This window comes from Phalacrocorax aristotelis, chromosome 1, assembly GCF_949628215.1.
Source record: "Phalacrocorax aristotelis chromosome 1, bGulAri2.1, whole genome shotgun sequence".
In the NCBI taxonomy this organism is placed as follows: Eukaryota; Metazoa; Chordata; class Aves; order Suliformes; family Phalacrocoracidae; genus Phalacrocorax; species Phalacrocorax aristotelis.
In genome coordinates this window covers 1,895,588-1,921,017 of record NC_134276.1, presented here as the reverse complement: position 1 = coordinate 1,921,017, position 25,430 = coordinate 1,895,588, and the positions used below count along the sequence as shown (strand labels likewise).

At 45.0% G+C, this 25,430-nt stretch overlaps 1 protein-coding gene across 6 annotated transcripts in view; it reads right to left on the bottom strand.

Moving 5' to 3' along the window:
• Positions 1–25,430, bottom strand: part of C2CD3 (C2 domain containing 3 centriole elongation regulator) — a 59,905-nt gene that overhangs the window by 25,765 nt on the left and 8,710 nt on the right. For 5 of the 6 annotated variants that reach the window (XM_075107372.1, XM_075107719.1, XM_075107552.1 and 2 more), the window contains exons 9-24: positions 25,266–25,420; positions 23,325–23,537; positions 22,748–22,860; positions 20,771–20,889; positions 19,675–19,797; positions 16,686–17,153; positions 15,617–15,768; positions 13,773–14,016; positions 13,013–13,196; positions 11,603–11,783; positions 9,799–9,971; positions 8,050–8,170; positions 6,583–6,851; positions 5,608–5,697; positions 4,114–4,734; positions 2,425–2,742 (exon numbers count right to left, since the gene is read on the bottom strand). In XM_075107372.1, the coding sequence (XP_074963473.1) occupies positions 2,425–2,742; positions 4,114–4,734; positions 5,608–5,697; positions 6,583–6,851; positions 8,050–8,170; positions 9,799–9,971; positions 11,603–11,783; positions 13,013–13,196; positions 13,773–14,016; positions 15,617–15,768; positions 16,686–17,153; positions 19,675–19,797; positions 20,771–20,889; positions 22,748–22,860; positions 23,325–23,537; positions 25,266–25,420 (3,544 nt within the window). The remainder of the gene's footprint in view (positions 1–2,424; positions 2,743–4,113; positions 4,735–5,607; positions 5,698–6,582; positions 6,852–8,049; positions 8,171–9,798; positions 9,972–11,602; positions 11,784–13,012; positions 13,197–13,772; positions 14,017–15,616; positions 15,769–16,685; positions 17,154–19,674; positions 19,798–20,770; positions 20,890–22,747; positions 22,861–23,324; positions 23,538–25,265; positions 25,421–25,430) is intronic. The other variant, XM_075107464.1, reaches the window with a different exon arrangement.

The window sequence follows — 25,430 nt, the reverse complement described above, 5'->3', positions numbered from 1 at the left end:
CCTGTGCCCCTGCTCTGGGTGTGCCTGCTCCAGCAGGGGGTGGGACGGGATGAGCTCCAGAGGGCCCTTCCAACCCCCACCTTTCTGGGATTCTGTGATTTTGAGTCTTACAGAGCCTGATCTAGCCCAGCAACTCCAAATGTCTGAACTTTGCAAAGAAGTTACACTTAGAAATATGAGTTTCATTCTGCTTTATAAAAACAGTATTTGAAGGATGAGGTGAGGGAAGGAATTGAGATGTGTGACCTGACCATTGTGGTAAAACACAAGAGCTTTAAGCCTAGGGCACCTCCTGCACGACAAGGTCCGGACCGGCAGCGTAACATGCCGATGGCTACCACATGGCTGAAGGGCTGCTGGAAATATATTCTTTACATTATTCTGAAAGAACTGTTGTCCATATGACAAAAATGTCTCTAAGGAGCATCCTGGAAGAGAAACCAGGAGTGGGAAGGGAAACGCCTTTTGCTAGGGATGATCTTCCACTGATAAATACACGGGCGCAGATCCCAGCGAGGTCCACGGAGAAGCTTGCGCTCCTACGCTTCTGTTTTGTAGCTGCTCTGTGGGGAGAGAATCAAAGGCTCCGCGCCTGCCAGTCCAGCAGCCGTTGGCCAGTGGTGAAGGTTAACTTTTAAAAAAGGCCACCACGGATAGAAGAAAATGAACAGACGTCGCTTCCCTGGGGATGCGAGAGCTGTACAGGGAGAGGATAAAAACATGGCAGGAAGAAGTCAGCGGCTGCAGATTAAAGTGACTTCAGTCCTTAAAAGCAGCATGGAAAATTTGGTTCTAATATTGTTCGAAAAAGTGCTCAAAGCAGTTAGAACTAAGTTAGAGAAAAGACTTGTTGGTGTGAACTTCTGCATTTTGTAGAACTTCTGTATTTTCATAGAATTAGCTTCATTCCTTTCCAACGCTATGAAGTTTAAGCTGTTTCTTTTCTTTGTATTATTTGGAAGATGAAGAAAAAGAAAACAGGAAAGTTGACTTTAGACCACGAGAAATATGAAGAGACTTGGGGAAATATTTTGTCTCTTCTCTCGGTTTCTGATAATTGTGTATCTTAAGTAATTCTTCCAAAATGGCAGGAAGTTTATCATCTGTAACACACTGGACTGGGTGCGTATTCCAGCCTTTTTATCTGTACACAATAAGGAAATTGTTATGAAGAATGAAAAACCCTACTTGAAACCAGCTTATTTGTTTCAGTGTATCAGTTGCCTCTCATTTAGTTACTTCTAAAAGTCCCTTAAAATGAGAGGCTGTTTGAAGATGGAAACAGCGCACACCATCATAAGAAACCTCCTTTATCCCATCAAAAAACTTTGCAGCAGCAAACAATGTTGCATCAGGTTTTCAAAGACCATGAATTCCAGAAGATTATAAAAAAGCCATCTGTGGGGCTCAGTATGTATCAGCGTTACTTGCACTTAAATCAGGCTTATCTTTGACTCTTTTAGTTGTGTTATCACGCCATAAAACGCTGAGTGTTCCTTCCTGGCATATCCCCTGGACTGTGAAACAGTTGATCTTAAGAGAGACGTTTCCAGTGAACTCACCTCGGGTCAGTTCCTTACTCCTATCTGTATTTAGTTAGCGTGCAATGGCCCAAACAAGATGAGATCACTCCAAGTGCTGAGCAAACACAAAGTGATCAAACCACGCCGTGCTAGAGGTGCCCAAGGTGAAGGGTTTTAAAGGGTTTAACTCATCTTTAACAAAGAGATTCATTTACACGCTGCAACTTGAGGCAAAACCAAAAAGGCTCCAAAAACCTGCAAATTCACCTGGTGTGTTACACTGCTGCGCATCAAGAACCGAACATCACCTGCTAGGAAGGGATATTTTAATAGGGTTAGCGTAAATTTAAAAGGAAAGAGCAATCCTTTGGTGACCCTCGGCACAGCGACTAGCCAGTGAACTGCGATGCCCACTCCACAGAGCGGGAAGCGGTGTGTCAAAGCTGGGTGAGCTCAGATTGCTCTGCCCTCACGCTGCCCTTCCTCCCCGCTGTGCCTGGCAGTCTCCAGATAGCGCGACTAAGCCGGCTTTACAGAGTGATTATACGCTAAAAATGCTGCTTTGCAAGAGCCTTTGAGATTTGAGTGTCTTGGGGTTAAGTGACTCAGATAACGCTTAACTTCAGAATTCAGCTGTCATCTGTAACAGTGAACATTGTATTATTTATATTTTGGGTTTTATTAATAGAAATAGGCTGAACAGTTTAACCTCCCGCTTCCCCTCTACTTATACAATGATGCAATGCTCTTGGGGCTGCAACACCACAAGGCCAAGTTCAAAACCCATCACAACCACTCACTGTGCCGGAGAAAGTTTGAGGATTTGGTTTTAAATTGCTCCATTAGAACCTGTTATGAACAGATCCCAGAAAAAAAAAAAAACAGAGAGGGGTGATGTTACCTTTTAAACTTAGATGCATGGCTCTTTCCACAAGGATATTGACAGCAACCGTGTTTTCCAGAAACATCCCGTCTTCTTCTTGTGGTTTGCCATTGGTGACTTCTGAACTTACTATAGCCAGTTTCTGACTCTGATTTTCAGAGACCTGTGGGCTCAGGTCAGCTGCTTTCTCTGTGCCTTCATCTTCACTGTTGCTGTATTCCTCAGCCCAGTGAAGTCTGCTGGGCAGAGCAGCAGAAGTGGAAGAAAGAACGATGTGAACCCGTACAGCAGCTCCTGCTAAGTCTGCAGCGTTGCATCTGAACAATGGATAAACCCCTGTAAGAGAATTCACAAAGAACCAGCTAAACAAGCCAAAGGAAAACTAGGATCTTGGAATAAAGCTGGTATAGTTCACTGCAGAATAGATATCACATCAGACCAGCAGAATGAATTTTGTATTCCAATGTAATTTCTATGCAAGGTATCACCCAGTGCACAGTTAGAAATATCAGCTTATAAAGGTTAAAAACAATCCCCCAAATTGGGTGCACCTTCATTTTCCCACTGGCAGCTCAGATTACTATTTAAAGCACATCAACTTCCCAAGAGTCCTGAGGCCACACCTGCAGGGCTGCGGCCAGTTCTGGGCCCCCCAGTTCAAGAAGGGCAGGGAACTGCTGGAGCAAGGCCAGCGCAGAGCTGCCAAGGGGATCAGGGGCTGGAGCATCTCCCTGGTGAGGAAAGGCTGAGAGACCTGGGCTTGTTCAGCCTGGAGAAGAGAAGCCTGAGGGGGGTCTCATCAGTGCTTATCAATATCTGAAGGGCGGATGTCAGGGTGATGGGGCCGGGCTCTTTTCAGTGGTGCCCAACGCCAGGCCAAGGGGCCACGGGCACAAGCTGGAACACGGGAAGTTCCACCTGAACATGAGGAGAAACCCCTTTGCTGTGCGGGTGCCAGAGCAGGGGCACAGGCTGCCCAGAGAGGCTGTGGGGTCCCTTCCCTGGAGACATTCACCCCCCGCCTGGACGCAGCCCTGTGCCCCTGCTCTGGGTGTGCCTGCTCCAGCAGGGGGTGGGATGGGATGAGCTCCAGAGGGCCCTTCCAAGCCCTGCCTGATTGGGAGTCTGGGATTCTGTGAATTTCGTACACATATATGGAAAACACAATACATATGCAGCATAAAAATTCTGTTTTAACTCTTGTTCCTTCTCCCTTCCCTGAACACACTCCAAAGAAGAGCCAATACCCTGTCCACCAACCCGCCTGCAAGGTGGTGGCTGATGGATACTGTGTACAGAAGCCTAAGTAACTGAACAAAGCGGAAGTTTTCACGACCTTCTTGGTGCCTAGCCCTTTGCTCTGACTGCAGGCGTTCATCCTCCTTGAGGGACATTATTCTTCCTGCTTCTCTCTCTGTTATGATGCCAAATCCGTAATTTGGAAGAAACATTCTTCGTCAATCCACCTACACTAACTGCCCTCCCTCTTACTGAGCATTACTGCCAATTTTTCACCCATTTAAACTTGCTAAGTTTTGAACCCAGAGAAGGAAGCATTTTAACCTTCAGTGAAAGGAGGAGTTGAGACCGTGTGGCATGAGGACAAAACAGAGCTGTAAACGTTTTGCTTAAAGTGAGGAGAGCAGTGACCAAACTAAAACAGCAGTAAAGAGGAAGGAGACATGACAATGTTCTTTAGGAACTTACCACTAACAGTCAATGTCGTCCCTGACCTCTCTGCTAATGCTGTGAGGTCGACATAGGCAGATCCAATAAGTCGATCTGTATCAAGTGGTCTTTCCACATCATTTTCTTTACCATACGCCCACCACACCTGGATTTCTAATTTCTCCTCTTTGAAGAACCACAGCAGCCCTTGGCTCCTTCTGAGAGTCACCTTGTTTGGTTTCTTAAAGTCCACTGTAACATTCTTTGTGTCGTCGCTCAATTTTGGCCTCCGAAGCAAAGTCCACGCGGCTTCCTGATTATACAGCTTATACCTGAGGTAGCAGTAAGTGCTCCTATTTAGGTGTGCCTGGCCTGCAAGCAGCAGGCAGTGGACTGGCAGCCATACTCTTGGAGTCGAGATGGTCACAGTCACTGGATTGGCGCTCTGCTCCCATTCGTCGCTATCGTCCACACCGTCTTCTTGGCTCTCTTCACTGTTCCATCCTAAGAGCTTAGCGGCCTCCAAAACACGCTCTCTGTCACCTTGATGAGCAAAGGTAACAGAAAGTTCCAGCCCTCCCACAACGGCCTGCATGACGTTTGTGCAGCGTGAAGGCATTAAATCTTCAGAAAGGGTAACCGGGTACCAGCCTGTAATACCTTCAGGAGAAAAGATCATCATTAGACTTACCCTACCTTTTAAAAACATCAGCGAAGGATTTCCCGCTCTCTGGTCGTTAGCCAAGGACCAGTACTTGAAGTGTTTCTTTCTTGTGAAAGTTTGGAATTTGTCAAATGATTTCTAACGTGAAAAAGCTGAAAATTGTTAGATCTCAGAAAAACTCACCGGTAGCTCTGATCCCAAGGGCATTTTACTTTCCATTTCATTAATGACACTCCTTTTACAACAAAACTATATCCCGTGAATTTCCAATTATAAAATCAGGCATTCTCAGTTTTTTCCGCCTCTCTTCCCACTACAGATAAACCCAAAACTTCATGTTGGAAAAAACTAGCACTCCACTGAGATTATAGCATAAACAACCAAGAGCATAACAAATACATTATTATTACAAGACATTATCATCACACACTAGCACTAGATCGAGGACATATTTTACATTTAGTTCAAAAAAACTTAATCCAACTGCTTTCTAACCTATCTAAGCCTTTGTTTGCAGCTCTGACATCTCAAAGGCAATCATTGGCCCTCCGCTGCACACTTCTACTCTTGGACTTTCCGTCTTAAGGTAGAACATAAATGGCACTGAACACAATACGAAGGCGGTTACTATTAATTCAGCTGCTCTACATCCTGCACCCTGAAACCTGACCTTCAAACAGCCACCCTTATATGAGTTTTTTAATACAGGACTTTTAAGGAAGGCATGTGGAATGTCTGAGAGAATTTTGGTCTAAAAAAAACCAACCCCAACCCAAACCAAAACCCCCATAAATGGGAATGAAAATTGTTTTAAGCAATTGCTACAGCATTTTCCCAGAACGTCAGCAGTGTAACGCTGCTGTATTTACCTGATCTTCTTCTCAGCAGGTCTCTGGTTGGAATTGTGACTGTCCCAAGAAGATAATCTCTCGATGTCCGAGCTGCCAACGTCTCAGCAGCTGGAAAATAAATCATTTTGCAAATACACCAAACCAGAAAGCAAGATTTAGAAGTGGTTCAGACAGTATCTCCTTTGAAAGAAAGCTGTATTGCCTCAGCAGCAAATAGCTCAGCTGTCATACTGAAAACACTTTTAACCCACCAAAAAAAGGATGAAGTCAAAACAAATGGCCCAGTTCATATCAGGCCAAAATCCATGAGAAACAGGGCTGTGAACAAAACCTGTCTGTAGGCATTGCCGGTGCACATTCATTACAGGACACAGGCTCCACCACCGCTGAATTCGGAGAAACTTTTAGGGAATTCATGATTTTTAACCTTTTTTAATTATTATTTTCAACTTTTAGGGATTTTATTTAAGGAATATTTCCATAGATGAACATCAGGTAACCAGTGGGGTGCTAGTTGTCAGTTACCCTACCAACATGCCGCTCCCGACTTTTCTCCCCCAGGAGTTAAAAACAATGTCATCTTTAAGTAAAATTTGTTGATAAAATAATTCTGCAACATGTTGTTATGTTGTAGAAGAATCCTGCCTATCTGCCACAGGATCACTGGAGGATTTTAAGCTCTCATTTCCCTGAACCCCCCCATTACCCCGTTCATGAAGTGGAGGCAATAAGGCAAGCACATACAAAGGCAGGGTGCTCCGAGAATCAAGCACTATTGCTGTTAACTGCATTAGCTTTTCATTAAAAAGGTGATCTTGATCACCGTAACTCTTTGCGCAAGGGGAAGTATCTCCCAAAGCCTCCTCGAAGACGATTTAGATAATTACATCTACTACCAACTGCGCAGAATAGTCTCTCTTCTAACCTAAAAATTAAGGGGACTGGATCGTTCTGCAACAGCATTCAGTCATTGTAATCCCTCGTCCTCCTTACCTGACTTGGTGCTCTGATGGTAGATAGAGAAGATGATATTGGCAGACTGCAAGAGCTCCCCCAGACAAGAGGCTTCCCCACTACTTTTCTGAATGACGAGGTTACAAGGAAACTCTACGTGGTGCTCAAACTCGGGGCAGAAAGTATGACCCACGGCTCGTGTGTTGTGTCTCTCTGCCTCAGGCAGGAAGGAGAGGTGCACAGAGACGTAAGTGTTAACTCCCACACCTGCATAGTACTGGACTGAAGGGTTCTTTTGTGCCACAGCTCTTCATTTAGTACATACAAAGAAAAGAAGAAAAAAAGTTAATATAATGTACAAGGACTCTAGGAACCAACGCACTTAAAGCAAAGGTTTCAAGTGTTCATGGTGAAAAGACTGGACAAAAGAATGAATGTCGTAAGTCAAAACAGATGTGGGTTCTGGCTGCGTGCTATTTTTTTGCCTTTTTTTTTTTTCATCTGAACATACTAGGAACAGACACAAAAGGGTGAGAGTAACCGTCACCAGGTCCATCACTGGTGGCTGTGCTCTTTTCATTGGCAGCATCTGAGACCACAGCGGTTGAGAAAGTACTCAGCACCTTCAAAAATATCCCATTCTGTAGAAAAAGCTGTAGGATAACTTCCCAGAGAACCTGCTCCAGAAGGAAGGAAAAGGCCAAGCCAAATTATTTTTACAGACTAGTACTGATGAGCCAAAGGAGGTGAAATTAGCAGATGGAATTATTTAGAAAACAGACCCGGTATTACTCAGGTCGTACACCTGAAGGGTGAGGAGTCTGAGGTCATTCCACTTTCCCCAAGGCCCATATGGTAGTGATCCTCATCTTACAGAGTCTGCTTGGATTAAGATGGATCAGGAGCTCAGCCACACTGACAGAGGGTCAGTGAGCGCTGCCTTAGAATGCCAGGAGCCATCCTTCTCTTATGGAACTGACTGCCTCTCTTCCAGCCTTTTCCTTCTTAATTCTTGAGGATCGCATATTGGAACTACGTTCAGGAGATACCACGCACTTAGAGCGGCAGCCTTCTGGTGAAAAGGAAGGTGTTTCATTTACTGGTTAGTTTATTGATGTTTCCACAGTGAAATTCAAGAAAACAAATCTCAATAGCATCAGTAACACCAAGATCCAACACCCAAACAGGTACCATTTCATATCAGCCAATTTTTATATCAGCCTTTTGTGTAGAAAAATGTGGAAACGTCAAAAAATGTGCCCTTATGATCTCGATCCTTCTACAGAACAAATGCTGCCACACTGTGCTGCAGCTTAAGGGGCAAAAATGACCACTGATGTTCTCTATAAAGTTATTTTCTCTTCTGATCAGAACCCAGTTTGAATCTTGGTCTCTGCAGATGGGAAGTTGGCCAGTTACAATTTGTTCTGATCTAATGTCTCAGCCTCCTGCCTCCAGCTGAAGCTATTTTAAGAGAAAAATCTTCCTTTTAGAATTAGGATTTACCTAGCTGCTGCTTGCAAACCAGCTGCTCTGTGTATTTGTACCGAAAGAGAAACAGCTTGAGCAGTTAGTCCTGCCGCTGTTTTCATGGATCGTTGGTATCTCACACTCACATCAAGCAAGCCTGGGTTAAATGAAAGAAAGAAGGGAAAGAAATCGTCAGCTTTTATACGGTTACAACCAATATAATCACTACTTAGTTATACTTCTTAACTAAAAACTTTGTCTATTAATACAAAAAAATAACTCCACATGAAATCCACTGAGGTGGACCGCGCAAGAGGCTGTACGTCAGCCAGAAGCTACAGCCTGATCCAGGAGGCATACAAGGAAGTTTTAAGGACTGCATCCTGCAACCTGACCTCCTGGCAGTCAGATCAGATGGTCTTTATGGCTCCTCCTTCTTGGCAAATTCATGGCGTAGTAAACTAGGAGAGGCTGTTCAACCCAGCCGCGCCCTCGTGCGTGAGCTCATTGTAGTGCTTTTAAAATACCCTGCAGTATTTCAACACATCTTTACAGCACTGCAGTGACAAAACCTTCACAGAGACAGATTTGCTGCTGCTGCACGTGGCTGACCTGTTACAAAATAATCGAAGCACACTGAACTCCCTCTCCAGCCCCAGTTATTTTATGGCCATTTTTTCCAAGAAGCTGCCTCAGATTTCCTCAGTGGCCTCCCAGAGCTGATGTTTGCATCATTTCAAAGAACCACAGCAGAACAGACATCTCTGCCCACACCATGTATCACAAAGCCCTTCTTCAGATCTCTCATTCCCCACCTTACAGAGTAAGTTTAACTACAGAGTGGGGCTTATTTGGCAACCAAGCAGTTCAACACACACGGAGAGCTTTTTTAAACTTGTTCGGAGTTTAAGGGTTGCTGATGCTTAATCACTGATTCTTCACTAGGCATGGTGATAGTGAAAGCTGGGAGGAAAAACACTCACGGCTGGTAGCGGTTACCAACACAAATACATATTTTTATCTCTCTTAGCAGCATATACACAGACTTCCACATTTAAATAGGGGGTTGACCTACTGGAGAGCGGCTCTGCTGAGAAGGCCCTGGCAGTGCCTGGGGGCAGCGAGGTGACCCTGAGCCAGCACCGGGCCCTTGGGCCAAGGGGGCCAGCGGTGCCCTGGGGGGCATGAAAAGGCGTGTGGCCAGCAGGGCGAGGGAGGTTCTCCTCCCCCTCTGCTCTGCCCCAGTGAGGCCACATCTGCAGGGCTGCAGCCAGTTCTGGGCCCCCCAGTCCAAGAAGGGCAGGGAACTGCTGGAGCAAGGCCAGCACAGAGCTGCCAAGGGGATCAGGGGCTGGAGCATCTCCCTGGTGAGGAAAGGCTGAGAGACCTGGGCTTGTTCAGCCTGGAGAAGAGAAGGCTGAGGGGGGTCTCATCAATGCTTATCAATATCTGAAGGGCAAGCGTCAGGAGGATGGGGCCGGGCTCTTTCCAGTGGTGCCCAACGCCAGGCCAAGGGGCCACGGGCACAAGCTGGAACACGGGAAGTTCCACCTGAACATGAGGAGAAACCCCTTTGCTGTGCGGGTGCCAGAGCAGGGGCACGGGCTGCCCAGAGAGGCTGTGGGGTCCCTTCCCTGGAGACATTCACCCCCCGCCTGGACACGGCCCTGTGCCCCTGCTCTGGGTGTGCCTGCTCCAGCAGGGGGTGGGACGGGATGAGCTCCCGAGGGCCCTTCAAACCCCCACCAGTCTGGGATTCTGTGAAAACCCACCAGCCTTCCTCACCTGAAGACCGCAGATGAAATTCACCTGAGGAATCAGTCTTGGGGACCAATGGAAGATTAAAAGTCTGTATGCCTATTTCTTCACGATGCTGCATAGTCACCATGGCACACAGCCGTGACAAAGGCAAGGTCCCTTTGGCAACCATCTGGTCTCTGACATTTGGGTAGTAATACCTGGTAAGATACAAAGAAGCAGCATCAGTCACGCTGTTTTGATGATGACAAAATTATCATTGTTTCCCTCAAGACTGTATATAAGTTACCTTGAATCTGTGTGCCTTCAAACACTAGCTAGTCTCCCAATAGCTAAGGGATAAACTCAAGTAAGTGAATTCCCACTAAAAAAAACCCAAACAGTAAGTGCTCATGTAGATATAGTTACAAATGTGCTTTTGCACTAGTCATAGCAAGTCAACTAGCAGAAACTGTTCTAAAAATTGGCACCCCAAACAAAAAGAAGAGAAGGATCTGGCACTGAATATTCTCCACTCTCAATTTCCATAAATAAATAAAAATGCTACTTGCAGAACAGATTTGTGGCACCAGTTTGTGAACGTAAAAAATGACTCTAGCCTGTTTCTCACTGTGCTACTTGGCTTCAGACTCATCCTAAAATGAGTTTTGCCACCGTATCTAACAAACAACAGGTAGACCAGAAGAAAGGCACCCACTGGGTTTTCAGCAGCAGTGACTGAGTGATGTGGCAGTGCTATAGAGGTGTGTTTCTCTTTCCATCCTGGCACAAATCCTGAATATTAATTGACTATTTGAGTCTTGGGTAGAGCACTACCTCGGTAGTACTGCCAGCATCACACCTGCTGGTTTCTCCTTTTTCCCCCCACTCACTTCTAGGAGTAATTCAAGATGCTGCAGCATCATAGCAAGAACTCCCTTGCTTTGGAACCTGGCAGTCAGTATCTAATCTCCCTCCCAATTACAAGGATCTGTTGGTAAGCTTTTCCCACTTCAAATATTGCAAGCTGGCAAGAAGATGTTTACAGAATTCTTAAAAGGCTTCTGGCTCAGTAATTTGCTCCTTTCACCCAAAACAGCCTAAATTTACCAGCCACCGTCAGTGAGTGGTCGGGGCAAGATTAAATCGAAGTCCAATCGTCCTCAGGAAACTGAGCTAAAGCTCATTTTTGAAACACCGGGTAGTAACAACTGGTCACTTCAGCTGCTCTGGTCATTACCAACATTAACGTAAACGCATCCAGCATGTAATAATTCTCAGGTGAACTCGTGAATTTTAAATAGCTTGGTTTATTTACTACAGAACACATCATAATTATTATAATTATGCTTTTCCAAAGCTACCTGTCTTCACAGTCTCTGCTTTCCACACTAGTAATTAGTTTCAGTTGCCAAAGAAACTACAGTTTGCACTTACAAACATTTTTTAGTATATTCACTTGTACTTGGTGACTTGTATTAGGGGGGAAAAAACCCCCAAAACAATGAAATTACACTGCCAGGGTGCTATTAGGTAAAATTTAGATGTGCCAAGAGTATAAACACTACCTTTACATCGCTACACTGATAACAAAGTGGTAGAAAGCAAACTAAGAGCACACACTTTCTAATGTAGTTGTAAGAGGAAGAGTAATCAGCACTCTTGTGGTGGGAAAAACGCTCACATGTCTTAAATGCCATATTAAACGCAGATATTCATCACCAAATGTTGCTGGCCTCACCATTTTTTCACTTATTAAATATCCATCCCACAGCTAAAGGTTTTTCAATACCAGATATGGCGCTCTCTGTATTGCTGTGACATCTACAAAGAACAGGATGTTGGTCTGTACCTGCACCAGACTTCAAACTGGATTCCTCCTCCAGCTACTCCTGGTGCCATAAATGCACTGACCAGGAGCCTCTGGACCGGGACGTCAGCAGGAACCAACAAAGAATGATGATGCTCATCATTAAAGACGGGATCTGGGACACACAAAGTGGTTGTCGTGCGAAACGGCTGTAATTTGATGCCTACAAGTCAAACAGAGCTGGTTAAAAATGGTTGCATTTCGGGGTTTCAACCCTTTTCTATCTGCTGTCCCTCAGGAGGCAGGACCTGTGGACAAGAAGTTAAACCCTCCCGCCAGCAGGCTTGCTCTTCTGGGTTTCACTTCACAAATCTTTTACAACCAATTCACGCAGTCCTGTGAAGCTGCGAGCCACAGGCTGAAAACTCCTGTTAAATGTGGCTGGAAGCTGACAGAGTCCACAGGAGATGCTATGGAACAATGTTACTGACTGTCATTTTTCAGAGGAAATATATGTTAGCAATTCAGAGCACTCAGGATCCACGCTAAGTCCTTTTCTACAATTGCAATTATTTAGCACAGAATCACAGAATCATTAGGGTTGGAAAAGACCTCTCAGGTCATCAAGTCCAACCCCCAACCCAACACCCCCAGGCCTCCTAAACCATGGCCCCAAGTCCCACGGCTACACGGTGGTTGAACCCCCCCAGGGACGGTGACTCTCCCACCTCTCTGGGCAGCCTGTGCCAGGGCCTGACCGCTCTGGCAGGGAAGACATTTTCCCTCATCTCCAACCTAAACCTCCCCTGACGCAGCTTGAGGCCGTTCCCTCTCGTCCTGTCACTGGTGACTTGGGAGCAGAGACCAGCCCCCCCCTCACTCCAGCCCCTCTCAGGCAGCTGCAGAGAGCGAGAAGGGCTCCCCTCAGCCCCCTCTTCCCCAGCCTAAACCCCCCCAGCTCCCTCAGCCCTCCTCACAAATACTTCTCATTTAAATACTCCTCTATAATTTTAATGTTCTAGAACAGCCAAGTCTTCTCTTGGTGTATCCATGAAAACGAGCATCTTGAAAGGTCTGTGTATCTAAAGCCTTCACTGAATTTAACTGTACACAGTTCTTAGTATTCCCTGTGAATCTGTTCTTGCATCTTTGCAGGACCAGTTGGGCGAAGCCCTCTTGGATCTTTAACGAAAAGGTACTGTGTGAAGAGATTCAGAACTAGGTATCTTTTTGCTGGGAACTTTGCCGCCTGCCTCAGACAAAGCAGGCTTTTAGTCTACTGACGCAGCCCAAGGCCAGTTGTACGCGGATCATCTGAGGAAAGCAAGCATTGGCTGCATTATGGAAGCTCAGAGAAATACAAACCCTCTTACTTAAGCAGAGAGAACATTACTAAACAATATTTAACCAGAGCAATGCTCTAAATAAGGATGGATTATAAAAGAAACGTACCCTCCTCGTGCAATTCAGTTCCCTGCAGCACACCACAGCCAGCCTCCTGAACTGGGAAATAGTACTGTATGTAGCAGTCAGCCTCTCCCCAGACGGTGGACTGTAAGGGGGTGAGTCCTTTCACACTCTCCACATGGATCTCAAACACATGCTCCATCAGGTCTTCCCCGTCTTGGTCTAACTGCTAAGAAAACAAAGGAAATCCATATGGAGAGGATGACTCTTTAGGAAACAGCATACAAGAGGACTGGGAACATAAGATTCTAAGATGCCTGAGACGGGGGGCTCAGAACCACAATCTGCTCTTTTCTCCCTAAAGTTCACAGAAACCTTGAAAGCAAATTTTTTTGGGAAAAAATTGAAATGCGATTTTTTTTCCTGCAAGAGCAAAAAAACCACAGCACATAAAAAGCACAAAAGTTCATACACATCCAGCTCAAAGGTAGTGGCAGAACCTGTATGATACAGAATAAGGCCGTCAATGTTAAGATTTTCTAGATTTTTTTTTTCCCTGCACTTGTCATGTAGACCGAAGCAGTGGATATGCAGGGCAGTAACAAGGGCAATAATGTCAAGACTGGTGAGGGAAAGTGGGTAAGAAAAGAGCACAAACAATATAATTCTCCAAAGAACGTGATCATTTGTAACAAAACTGGCTATGGCATCAAGAGACTGGGGATCGCCAGTCCGTTAGTGAACCCACTGGTAAAATCCTTTTCATTCATCACCCTAACAAGAACGGGAACGTATTGAACAATACCGTTGTGGGCTTTGTAGGAGGAGGGTCCAGAGAGTGGGAAGGGCGCTGTGTGACGGGAGGCACCGTTCCTTCTTCATTTTTTAGCCTCTGCAGTGCCACTATTTGATCAGCTGAACCCATGGCCAGAACGACCCTCAGGCTTCCACTTCTACTGCCGGTAAAAACATCTATCACAGGCATATAGCTGTCCACAGCAACCACCGGATATTGGGCTTGGAGAAGCAGGTAGGAAATCTTTGGATCTCTAGAACAGATTGAAAAAAAAACAAAAAAACAAAAAAGCCCCAGCATAAGCATAAACCATCTGAACACGAACATGATCACACAAAGCTTGTTTTAGATGGGGCTTTCAACGCAGTTAGAAACCAGTTAGAAACATTCCTCCAAAATCCATCTCAATTACATTAGTCTTCTACAAAGCACAGACCCATGAGCTATTTGCAGCAATGAGAAAGCACAGCTCTTCAAGAACTAACCTGGCCTTAGCTTTAAGCCAGCCTAGAAATCTATGAGCGAGGGGATGAACTGGAACAAGACTCCTGTTAATATACAGTAGCCACATTATATTTTTATGAGGCTGTTGTGTGCCTTTGGGGATGGACTTGGGCGGGAAGAGAAGAAGGAACAGGGACAGCCTCCCAGAGAAATGGAAAAATAAGCATACACAGAAGATATACACAAGTAAACTACAGTGGATCACTGAAAAAATATACAAACGACACACTAATAATTAACAAAGCAGTGGCCGGTCAGTTCCAGCACCATCTGATTTCCACCTATCACCAGTCTCACCAAAATCAAAGGAATTATTCCTTTGCATTAGAAAGAACCTCTTCTGTCCAGTGTTTCCAGCAATTTAAATTGTTTTAAGCAGGCATTGTACTTGACTGAACAAGAAGCCAAAACATTGAACCAAAAAGAACAAAGAGCTCCAGAGAGGCTCATTGGATAAGATGACAATTAAAACATGAAGTATTTAGAGACCTTTTTGATACCACAAGTGTTATCCTGTGCTGTGCAAACTGCCAGCATCCCCAGCAACGGGATCTATGCAGAGCATAATCAGGAGCAAAATCACTCAACTGGTTATAAGCTTGGAAAATCACCAGTGGAAAGCCCCACGCTTGCCCCATGCAGTCATTTTGATCTCTTCTAGTTTTACTCTTCCACAGGACCCCAAGTTAACCTGGCTCCAAACCTGATGCAGTGCAATGTCTTTATTTCTCACAGTCTACTCATATTTCTTTCTGTACGAGGACAATGGAACTTACCCATACACTGCTCAGTGAAGGAAAGTGCCAGAGGAAGCTTGGCAGGACAAAATGCCTTTGAATCTTAGAATTATAGAATCGTTAAGGTTGGAAAAGACCCTTAAGACCGAGTCCAACCGCTAACCTATCACTGCCAAGTCCACCACTAAACCATATCCTCAAGCACCATGTCTACCCTTCTTTTAAATACCTCCAGGGTTAGAGACTCAACCATCTCCCTGGGCAGCCTGTTCCAATGCCTGACAGCCCTTTTGGTGAAGAAATTTTTCCTAATACCCAACCTAAACTTCCCCTGACGCAGCTTGAGGCCGTTCCCTCTCGCCCTGTCACTGGTGACTTGGGAGCAGAGACCGGCCCCCCCCTCACTCCAGCCCCTCTCAGGCAGCTGCAGAGAGCGAGAAGGGCTCCCCTCAGCCTCCTCTTCTCCAGGCTAAACCCCCCCAGCTCCCTCCTTTACTATAAAGTATAATTAAGAACCCTCCCACACAAACCCCAGACATCACCCTTCCCTCCTTCTCTGGGCATCAGTTAGGATATACCCCAACCCGGTAAATATGGGACAAAGACATTTACTTGAATGAGATGTAAAACTGATGCAGAGGAAGTTTCGCTAAGCCTAGCAGTCTGTCACAGCCAGGGCTTCCCATCCTGTTCCATGCTTCAATAATCATGACGTTGTTCTTCAGCCGCTCCAAGTGTTTGGAAGTCAACGAAAAAGGCATCACCTGAAAGAGTTGAACGCAGAATCAGCACACAGAATACACTGGAAGCTATTCGATAAGTACAGAGTGGTCTGGTAACGCTACATTATTCCAGTCTACAGAACTGTGCTCGTTAGTAATGGAAATGAAGAATGAAATGCATACTTGCCTAACAAGTTTCAGAAAACTGGTAGGCTTGGAAGAGAGCTAGCCAGGAAAATAAATGCAATGGAGATAAATTTGAACATATGATCATATGCTATCTTAAAAAACACTGGTTTTATTTTTAAACACCTGTTTACTAAACAACAGATAAATAATTTCAGACAACTCTCTCAGACGTCTTTTGCTATGTTTCTACATTTCACTCTTTCAGCTGGGAGTCTTACTTCTAACGATACCTAGTGATTTGTGAAACAACTGCGTTTGAGCATCCTGACGTTTCCCAAGGAAAATGTCCATAAAAACATTACAAACTCGTAACATTATTGAATGCGTGAAATTCTGCTGTTTGCTGGGGGAAGGCTCTGGCCCATATTAGGGCCGGAGCTCACACTTCTTTGCTGATGTATCAATTGAGAAGGAAAAGAACGCTGAGCAATGGAACAAACAAAAAAATTCTACACTCAAATATTAGGATGCCATCAGCAACATGTTTTCTTGCCAAAAAGAAAGGAGAAGTCAACTTTATTTCAGTTTTAACCTAAACTTTTCTGTTTCTTTTGTACTTCAAAAGTCTCATTTCATATTGGGATGATTCAAGGAACTGCATTCCAAACTGTGCGGTGCAGCCAAAACAATACTGAAAATACTTTTAATATACCGGACAGAGCCAAGCAGAGAAGTTCCTACATATGTAAAAGTAACTTATCTTTGAAATAAGTTTGTCGGTGTGGAATAGCACATTTCAAACAGTGTTAAGCGGAAGATTTGTGACTTGCCTGAGAAAAATTAAAGGCAGGTTGTGTTGTGCCCCATACGACAGCAGACCTCGTTGCCTCCTCGGTGCTGAGCAGCTTGCAGTTTAAATACACGTTACAAGAACTGTGGAGCCCGTAGTCCTCAACAACAAAATCCTTTCCCTCTGGCACCATCAACAGCACATGCAGCAATAACCCATCCTCTTCAGATGCGGTTATTTGTGTCATCAGATTACGGGCTACAGAGGTTGGTACAGCCTGTGGTGGCTGCACAATGTTTGTAGTGGCTGCTCCTGCCTTCTGTGAGTCCTCGTACTTGTTCAGTTTCAAACAGCGAGGGCTTTCTGCATTTACAGTCTTCCTGTTGGGCTCCTGGAATTCCAGCTGGGGACTTCTTACAGCATGAGCTGGGACTCGCTGTGCAGCCATAACTGACCTGGCAGCAGTGCGAGTGAAGTCTTTGTTGTCGGCTGCGAGCTCTAAGGACACCTGCATTGTGCAAGGCAAGGTGGGCTGATCAGAATCATGGAATCATTAGGGTTGGAAAAGACCTCTTGGATCACCAAGGCCAACCCCCAACCCAACACCCCCAGGCCTCCTAAACCATGGCCCCAAGTCCCACGGCTACACGGTGGTTGAACCCCCCCAGGGACGGTGACTCCCCCACCTCTCTGGGCAGCCTGTGCCAGGGCCTGACCGCTCTGGCAGGGAAGGCGTTTCCCTCACACCCAACCTAAACCTCCCCTGACGCAGCTTGAGGCCGTTCCCTCTCGCCCTGTCACTGGTGACTTGGGAGCAGAGACCAGCCCCCCCCTCACTCCAGCCCCTCTCAGGCAGCTGCAGGGAGCGAGAAGGGCTCCCCTCAGCCTCCCCTTCTCCACGCTAAACCCCCCCCCAGCCGCTCCCCAGCACACTTGTGCTCCAGACCCTGCCCCAGTTCTGCTGCCCTTCTCTGACATGTTCCAGAAGATATGCCCCATACAAACACAAGAGGCTGCAACATAAACTCAGGGAAAGGCATTGCATGTTTTGGACAAGAACTGTGTTAGAGCATCACCCTGAAGGCTTTTCTTTAGGCACACACTGGCCACAAGCTACAACTGTCACTGCAAAATAAACTATGCGATTCTATCACATAAAGCAGTAACTGAAGTACAAAACCACAAAATTACAGGTGAAAGGAAAAAATTAAAACTAATCACTGAAAAATGAACACCTACCTAGCCAAATTGTAAAGTGCTGTGACAAAGTATCACAACTGTCATTTGCTCCACTCTGCTACAGCTTGATTGCTCAAGAAAAATGATTAAAAAGAAGTATTTCTACGTGTTTTCTTCCACTGCTGTCTCACTTTTACATTCTCTGCATATGTTAGCTGTCCCTAATTCCTCTCCCTTCTGTGGGCTCCTTTGTTTTCTCTCCAATGGTCTACATATTCCACTGCATTTGCCTTCTTTTTTCCTGAGGTTGGGTTTTTTGGCTTTTGTTTTGTTTTTTTAACACTCTGTCCTACGTTTAAATTGCCTCTTCATCTCGTCGAGATTTGCCAGAGATTGGAGCGAATGAAAATGTGTGTGTGAAAGCAATGAAAGAAACACCAGAACAAAGGTTAAATGAATTGCAAGTGTTAATTGCTACAGAGCTGCTGGGTTTATTCCCGTGACAAGACAGCAAGATGGGGAGGAACAAACTGAAGCCCAGAAGATAAGGTAACATGATAAAGAAAAGGACTGGAGCCATAAAATGCCCACATAAGGAAAAAAAAAAATCAGACTCAAGAAATTTGCCTCTATGGCTTAGAAGGGATGAGACAAGATACTGCAGCAAAAGATCCCAAACAGTATCTGCTCCTAAAGGCTATAAAGAGCACATCCAAATATGAGGAGTTGAAGGCCATCGGTCAGAAGGAACCCAAGAAATGCAAAGAAGTCTCAGAGGCTGACAACCCATATCCTCCATGGCCCGGCCAGAATAGCTGGACACGCACGCGTTGCTGATAGGCAGCTATTACACTGAGCAAGTGAAACCTAAGAGACAGGGCAACCAATTCCAGGTTTTCTTTAAGTTTTAGCTTCCCCTTCCATAAATTCTTGCATTGAACTTCGGTTCATTAATTCCCTACAACACCTCCTTCCGCTTTTCTCCTCTCAGACCCTGTTCCACTCCATTCGCTCCGGCACAACACACCATTTCTCCTCCCTGCCTTCAGTTAACTCCTCCCACACATTTTATGTTTCACCCTTCTGCAGCTCCTCTGGTAGCAGCCCTGCTGAATGGCTTCCTTGGAAGAAGTTTCACGGCCTCTGTGACAGAGAACATGGCTCATCCCGTGAATTACAAAGTGACAGAAGCAGTCCACGCTCACGTTCTCTGGGAATGATTTAGGAGCTCTGAATGTAAAATTCCCAAGTACTCTCTTAAACCTTCACTTGCTCATCTAGAGGGCTGCTTATCCTCAGAACGGGCAAATCTCGCAAATGTGATGTGCAGGACTGTTAATCCTTCTCAATCCAAAATTGAGCATGCTGGTAGAAACTCTGGCTGCAGAAAATCACTCCTGAAGTGACTCGGTGGTACCAACGACAGGGAGCATCAGGCCTCTGCGTCAGGAGAGACCTCAGCTCATGTCACGGGTAGAGCAGAAGCCAAAGCTCCCTGCCCTGAATAGGCGCCACTCAAAATCTGCCTGTAGAGCGGTTTCTGTATCCAAGCCTGAGCTTATTGACCCTCGTTTTACCCTGCAGCCACAGAAACGCCACACAGCAACATTCTTAGATGTGCAGGAGGTTAAAAATATTTCTCCAAAACTCTAAGGAAAGAAGGGTTCATATTATCTTGTATCGGTCTTACAAACCTTCACCTCCAAGACCTGGTGAATTAAAAAAAAGGAGAGTAAAGGAAGAGGAGGAAAAATTAAGGGGGGGGTGGTGGAGTGGAAAAGAGAGAACATCCAGCCAAAATTAGTAACAACAGGTCATTTAACTCAAACCCTGTATGGTAAAACACATACCTTTAGTGGTCCAACTTGTGTCTGGCCTCCTTCTTTTTCCACAGGTATTTCACAGCTGACAGCGAGCAACTCCGACTGAATAACCTTGCGTAACTGAAGCGCTGCTGAGCCAATGGCCACTGGCTGAGGGCAGAAAAAGAACCCATTTTGCAAGATTTCTGTCAGGTTTAAAGAACTAAAAGCATATTGTGAAACAAAAGCCTCCTGGGAAACCGCGGTCAGCCACTCACCCTCCCCACTCCTGTACCACTGGTTTTACCAATGGGGATTTGCAGGGAAGTTTCCCTTGGTTCCAATTTCAAGTATCACTACGACAACAATAAGGAAAGTTCTCCCAGCACCTACAGTTAACAGCTTCAGATTAATGCAAAAACGAACATCCCAAATGGTAGTAACCGAGCAAAATTTCCACACTTAAAGATGCAATTTATTCACCCCATTAAAAGAAAAGCTCTTATTAGAACGGATGGGCGTTGATTAAAACAAAACATAAGCTGCGTTAACACCTCTCACTGACTTCATCACATGCAGATGATTATGCAAGTATTTTTAGCCAAACGAAAGCTACTCTTCCCCCCCTGCCCAAATTGCACAAGTTACACCACTCCCTCACACCTCCTATTCTTCCCCTTACCCTAGGCAGAGTGGTGATACCAACGGCATCCACATTAACTCATTCTATATTGCTGAACAAGCCACGCTCTCACTGAAGACTAATGCCTGTAATTGATCCAATATGCTTAAACAGCAAGAGATAATTTTTAAAGATGAGAGATGGACAATTTTTTTGCCTGTCAGTCTCAAACTTGCAAAATCATTTAGTTGGGTGACAAGATGGAACAGCAATTTAGTTCAACTTACTGCGTCTGCACACAGTGTCGTTTCCCTTCATAATATCTGGCAATGGTCAATTAAGAAGTGGCTCAAGTCAAGCCACGTTACTTTGCCTCTGGTAGTTGAAACGGCAGCAATTGGGACGAAGCATTGCAGAAGACTTAGAAAAGCCACTGCTGCCTGCGTATTATTCGGAGGAAAGAGAAATGCAAAGATTTCTTTGCTTTTCAATACGCAAAGTACAAAAGCTTTTAACAAGTACCTTTTTCTGTGTGCTTTTTCTCATGTAGATTTTTAAAGCAAGGTCAGAGCTCCACCAGTGCTCTATCATTGTTCCACCGAAATGGACAGGGAACACAAACCGCTGCTGAAATTTCACCGCTGCAAAGAAGACAGAGACTCGTGAGCTCTTAACTGGACTCAGAGCTAACCTCTCTTCTGAGCTTGATCAGGAACAGAGAGATCTTCGGTCTCTGCGGAGAACATGCAGGGCGAGTAGAGACACGTGAAGTCCAGAAGGTATGAGGGGAAAGCGACGGCACTTCTGAGAAGGACGGACAAACAAACAGAGAGCATTTGCACATCTGCCAGATAGAGATGGAGCAAGGCTGGGAGCTGAAGGGGGAAGGGCTGTCGCTGGAGCCCTCAGCGAGGGTCTCTTGAGGTTTCAACCTATTTAATTATCTTACAACTCTGCAGGTAATTTACTACTTCTTTTTTTGTGGCTCACAGGAACAACAAATATTCAAAATTAACTGAATATAAATAAACTTTCCCGTGGAGATCACTCTGTTACACAGTCATTTAATTTTGCATTATTTATTAACACCAAGCCCAAAGTAAACCGTTCTTCATTTTCCAAGGCCAGAAAATAGCAGGAGGGCAGCACGACAAAATTAATATTACAACAGCATCTAAAGGCTGCAGTTGATACCAAGTCTCCGTCATCCTAGCACACAGGAAGACTTTCCCTTCTTCAGTGGGAGAACCCTGTCTCATTTTGAGCAATATACTTCAATGGAGAGAGTCCAAGCTGAGCTGCAAGAATAACTGCAGCTTCAGGAGGAAAGTAACACCTGCAAGAAAGGGCTGAATGAAGCGGTGTTTAGCCTAGAAAGGGGAGGAACAAGGAGAAGTACAACAGTGTTGAAGTAGTATGCTTTCCTTGGTCACAATGGATGAAGCAGGTATTTTTGTGATGACAAAAACTCAGGTTAAACATAAGGAAACTTCTCTAACAGGAAGTGCAGCACCTCTGCAGCTTGCCTGGGATGGCTGTGGAATTTTCCCCATTAGGCATCTTTAATAAATGAGATAAACAGCTCTCAGGAAAGATAACGGTACAGCGCATTGGCTTGACAGCTTCTTCATATTATTTACAGCCCTATCTATGTTTTTAGGTAGGTTCCTAGGTTCCAAAGAGCTGGAATCTAACTACACAAGAAAAAGTGCAGGAGGCTGTATTATTTTTGTATTACAAAGAGCTAAGGTTCAGAAGAATCAGATGTTTTGTCTGGACGCAAAGGGAGAATGCTCATGAGAACTCCGAATCACCCCCAGATCTCTCAGGTGCCACACAGAAAGACATGAAGCCAATGAACGACCAGATGGGGGAGGCGTTTGAAAGTCGCCCTGGAATTCCGGTTTCTGGGAAGACTCGGCAGAGAGGATCTTGCTCATACAGCATTCTCCGCTCACTGAGGAGAGAAACCTAACATAAATTGTTCTCAGGGATACAAACACTGGTGACTCTCAATAAAGAGATTAATGTCTGCTGACTTGTCAAGACCTCTGGGATCCAGCAGACTCTCTGAGCTCTTGCAGATGTTACGTGACATATGTCAACATCTGGAAGAATTACTTCTTTGAGATAAAAGTATCTCTGATATTTCTAACCGTGCTTTATCACCTTCATACTACTGCAGAAAGGATATTAGTTTTATGTTGAAATGAAGGAAGGGGCTCACTGACCTGCTGTTATGTCCCTAGGAAAAGAAGTTTGAAAATCTCGATATGAATACTTCTTGGAAGCAAAAAAAAAAATAATCCCTTGGTTTTCTTCTCCCTGAGAGGAGTGTTCCACTGCCTGCAGCACAGCGGCTCTGTTGGCAGAGGTGCCACTAATCACACTGTATTTTTCAGGCAGCAAAGAAAATACATAAAAAATGCTACTAAGTAATTTCTAAGAAATGAAGCAGTCGACAAAACTGAATACAAGAGGAAAAAATAACGTTCTTACCATCATCTGTGACTTTACTTGAAGCTATTCGAATTACTTCTGTTGTTATGGAGACCTGTCCTTTCGCATCCTTGGAGGCTCCCACAGGAAAGTGGTACTCAACAAAGAAGGTACTGTGAATGAAAAAGTGACTGGATGATCACAATCCATCAAAAAACCTAATGTACATAATGAAACTGAACAGAGCAGGCAAGTTTCATAGCCAAAATTTATTAAGTTACTCTATTTTTTTAGAATAATTGAATTACCTATTTTATGAATTCTCGATAGATTACATATAATTCAGATTCTCCTCCACAAAAAATCCCCTTTTGTTTTCAATCTACTGCCATGAACAAGGCACATTTGTACCTCTCCTGACTCCCAGAAAAAGCACAGCCTGAAATGAGCCCGCACCAGGATAAAATATTCGCATCTCTAACTTTCAGAAGTCTATGGTATACAATTTCCAGAGAGAAGCCGAGAAATGGGAAGACCTCAGGAGCCTGGAGAGCTTGGGTACGCTGGACTACACAACAGACCTCAGCAAAATCTCCCCCAAAGGCACAAAGAACAAGTGACAAACAAGCCCCCTTACCACTTATTAACTGAGGCAGGCCTCGGAGGCTTCCCCATTACGCCTTTCTTCCTCGGTGTAATCTGGATGCTCTCAGGAGGGATTTTCAAGCTTTCAATGATGACTCTGGCCAGGTGTATTCGCCCCAGCAATGCCAGCCTGTCAGCACTCAAGGATGTGACGTGGGCTGCTTCTGTGTGATCTTCTGGAAGAGCAAGTGGTCTGGTAGGAGAGCTGAAGAGATGAAACCAAGAATCAGGACTACACAAACATTCTTAACACGACCACATGAAGGAATCCCAGAATCACAGAATCATTAAGGTTGGAAAAGACCTCTCAGATCATCAAGGCCAACCCCCAGCCCAACACCCCCAGGCCTCCTAAACCATGGCCCCAAGTCCCACGGCTACACGGTGGTTGAACCCCCCCCAGGGACGGTGACTCCCCCACCTCTCTGGGCAGCCTGTGCCAGGGCCTGACCGCTCTGGCAGGGAAGGCATTTTCCCTCACACCCAACCTAAACCTCCCCTGACGCAGCTTGAGGCCGTTCCCTCTCGCCCTGTCACTGGTGACTTGGGAGCAGAGACCAACCCCCCCCTCACTCCAGCCCCTCTCAGGCAGCTGCAGAGAGCGAGAAGGGCCCCCCTCAGCCCCCCCTTCTCCAGGCTAAACCCCCCCAGCTCCCCCAGCCGCCCCCCAGCACACTTGTGCTCCAGACCCTGCCCCAGCCCCGCTGCCCTTCTCTGGATACGCTCCAGCAACTCGATATTGTAGCTTGGTGTGATATTATTTAAAAACTGCTCGTGGTTCATTAAAATACACATTTTAAATGTATTTTTTACAACAAATTTGGTAGTCTCCGTAACAGAAATCTTACAATACACAATATCTAGGGTACATAACTGGGGGGGGGGGGGAAAGACACATATTCCACGTTGTTGGAGTTTAGAAAAAATCTTATGCAGTCCCACTCTTCAAAAAGAAAAGCTTTATTTAATGTCATATACAAAAAAAAACAAACCTGAGAGGATAAGGTTATACACATGGACAAGTCACTGCTGCAGAGGAACAGCAACAGGATTTTTGTCACCATTTAAAATCTCACTCGCCCTTTATTTATAAGAATTGACTTGTAAATGGGTTTGTGTTGGTACCTCTGGAGATATGAACTGTACCTGAATGTAATAATTAGCAGTATTTGTAAGAGAAGTTTCAGAAATAATTGTTTGGAGCTGAATTAGGGGAAAAAAAGTCATAAAATCTGAATTTTAACTGGTGTTGTACAAGTAAAGCTTGATAACTGCAGTTTTAGGGGCACTGTTTTATTGGTTCTGTCATGGAAAAAAGGGAATACAATTTAGAACAGGCGTTTATCACCTGTAGCCACAGGAGAGAACACAAATCAGGAGAGAATCAGACTCTGCTGATGTGAACTCTGTCCCTCTAAAGCAGATACAAATCTTATACACTTAGAGACATTGTGCAAAGACAGATAATAGGATGTGAGTTATTTCACATCTGTGACATACACAAGCCCACAGAACTGCACAAAGCTGGTCTGAACTCTGATTTTTTCCAGCACAGGGACTAATTTATCATGAAGGCTATACAGTGATTATCGTTTCAGGAGACAGAGCGAGAGCTCAGGCGAGAGGCCCCCTCAGGCCTCAGCATTTCTGCTTCTACGCTTCAAAATGTTATTCCTTGGCTCGTTGCATTTTTGGCAAACTTGTGATTTTAACTAATTGCAACCCAGTAGTTTCTTTAACAACATATAGCAATTCCTGGGGGATGCTGACGCTCCATCATTCCCAGAGACGCTATGAAAATTCCCCACCAAAACAGCTATTCAGCGAATCGCGTGATAATAATGACGGAGCACAATAACTAGTGTGATTCTTGCTAATGCTCGCTTACAACGAGCAAGATGCCACAAAACACATCTCTAATGTAACTGTTTACCTCGGTTTGACTTCTGTCACCTCCCGATCAAAGGCATTAGAATCCTTCTGTGGATTCATTGGATCAGCTTTCTTGAGAGTTTCTGTCTTGGTTATTTTTTTGGAGGCGTTAACATCATCATCACTGAGGAAATCACTTAAACTGGAATCAGACTTCTGAAAGAAA